This window comes from Plectropomus leopardus, unplaced genomic scaffold (genome assembly GCF_008729295.1).
Source record: "Plectropomus leopardus isolate mb unplaced genomic scaffold, YSFRI_Pleo_2.0 unplaced_scaffold4243, whole genome shotgun sequence".
NCBI lineage: Eukaryota > Metazoa > Chordata > Actinopteri > Perciformes > Serranidae > Plectropomus > Plectropomus leopardus.
Window position 1 is genome coordinate 1 of NW_024646489.1, and position 1,696 is coordinate 1,696.

The following is a 1,696-nucleotide window of genomic DNA, read 5'->3' on the forward strand; positions in this document are numbered from 1 at the left end:
TAAAAGGGACAAATGAATAAATACACAATGTATAAAAATGCCATAATAAGCCGGGAGGCTATATTTCATCTGTAATCCCTTAATGCTTTAAACATCCATTCTGATGGTACTTAATGAAGAAAAGAAGGTGTAATATTCTCCCTTGTTTATTGCTTTTGTCCGGTTTTAATCTGTCTGTGTGTGTGTGTGTGTGTGTGTGAATGTGTGTGTACAGTGCAGCTGGCTGTGGAGGAAACCCAGAAAGGCGCTTTATATAACCAGGGTCAGTGCTGCACGGCTGCATCGCGGGTCTTTGTGGAGGAGAGTATTTATGAAGAGTTTGTGCGTCGCAGTGTAGAAAACGCCAGGAAGGTTGTGATAGGAGACCCGCTGGACCCCAAGACGACACACGGACCACAGGTAGGAGCGCACAGGTGTGGAGTCAGGACTAGGATTGGCCTAGTTTATTTAAAAAAAAGTATTATTAAACTGCCATCTTCCCTATTTGTCCTGCCGCCGGCTCCAGATCGACCGGCAGCAGTTTGATAAGATCATGGATCTGATAGAGAGCGGGAAGAAGGAGGGAGCCCGGCTGGAGTACGGAGGAGCAGCTTTGGGAGATAAGGGCCTCTTTATTCAACCCACCATCTTCTCCGGGGTCAAAGACCACATGCGCATCGCCAAGGAAGAGGTGCAGTTTGTTTCAGTTCATTCTAACTAAACCTGCACAGAGAGGTAACATGACACTGACACCCTGTGGAATAAAAGTGCAATTACACCAGAAACAGCACAGAGATGCAGGAAGTTAGAAAGCTTGGACACACAGGAGAAAAAAACATGAGTTACACAGTGTTTGTTCTATGGAGGCCTGTATCTGACAAAATTATTTACAATTATTAGATAAAAAAAAAAAGATTGACACTAGTGCGCAGGTTAACTTAGAATTTTAAAATATATTATGGTTTTGACTTGACATGAGTACTTGTTTCTTTTCTTTTAAATTTTGTTTTTACNTAAAAGGGACAAATGAATAAATACACAATGTATAAAAATGCCATAATAAGCCGGGAGGCTATATTTCATCTGTAATCCCTTAATGCTTTAAACATCCATTCTGATGGTACTTAATGAAGAAAAGAAGGTGTAATATTCTCCCTTGTTTATTGCTTTTGTCCGGTTTTAATCTGTCTGTGTGTGTGTGTGTGTGTGTGTGAATGTGTGTGTACAGTGCAGCTGGCTGTGGAGGAAACCCAGAAAGGCGCTTTATATAACCAGGGTCAGTGCTGCACGGCTGCATCGCGGGTCTTTGTGGAGGAGAGTATTTATGAAGAGTTTGTGCGTCGCAGTGTAGAAAACGCCAGGAAGGTTGTGATAGGAGACCCGCTGGACCCCAAGACGACACACGGACCACAGGTAGGAGCGCACAGGTGTGGAGTCAGGACTAGGATTGGCCTAGTTTATTTAAAAAAAAGTATTATTAAACTGCCATCTTCCCTATTTGTCCTGCCGCCGGCTCCAGATCGACCGGCAGCAGTTTGATAAGATCATGGATCTGATAGAGAGCGGGAAGAAGGAGGGAGCCCGGCTGGAGTACGGAGGAGCAGCTTTGGGAGATAAGGGCCTCTTTATTCAACCCACCATCTTCTCCGGGGTCAAAGACCACATGCGCATCGCCAAGGAAGAGGTGCAGTTTGTTTCAGTTCATTCTAACTAAACC

The 1,696-nt window shown here is 44.2% G+C and overlaps 2 protein-coding genes across 2 annotated transcripts; both read left to right on the forward strand.

Moving 5' to 3' along the window:
- Nucleotides 1-214: 214 nt before the first annotated feature.
- On the forward strand, nucleotides 215-771 carry LOC121939167 (aldehyde dehydrogenase, cytosolic 2-like; the record flags this gene model as incomplete). The annotated part of the gene is made up of 2 exons (XM_042482268.1): nucleotides 215-399; nucleotides 506-771. Coding segments are annotated over 2 exons (380 nt in total), but the record flags the coding sequence as incomplete, so codon positions are not given.
- LOC121939168 (aldehyde dehydrogenase, cytosolic 2-like) lies at nucleotides 720-1,693 on the forward strand. The gene is made up of 3 exons (XM_042482269.1): nucleotides 720-783; nucleotides 1,208-1,392; nucleotides 1,499-1,693. The coding sequence occupies exons 1-3, from the start codon at nucleotides 720-722 to the stop codon at nucleotides 1,691-1,693; spliced, it is 444 nt and encodes a 147-aa protein (XP_042338203.1).
- Nucleotides 1,694-1,696: the final 3 nt, after the last annotated feature.

Excerpts from the sequence above, each read along its gene's own strand:
- LOC121939168 (XM_042482269.1), top strand. The coding sequence starts at position 720 with ATGACACTGACACCCTGTGGAATAAAAGTGCAATTACACCAGAAACAG. Across the intron at positions 784-1,207 it reads ACAGCACAGAGATGCAGGAA|TGCAGCTGGCTGTGGAGGAA; the intron begins GTTAGAAAGCTT and ends GTGTGTGTACAG. Across the intron at positions 1,393-1,498 it reads AGACGACACACGGACCACAG|ATCGACCGGCAGCAGTTTGA; the intron begins GTAGGAGCGCAC and ends CGCCGGCTCCAG.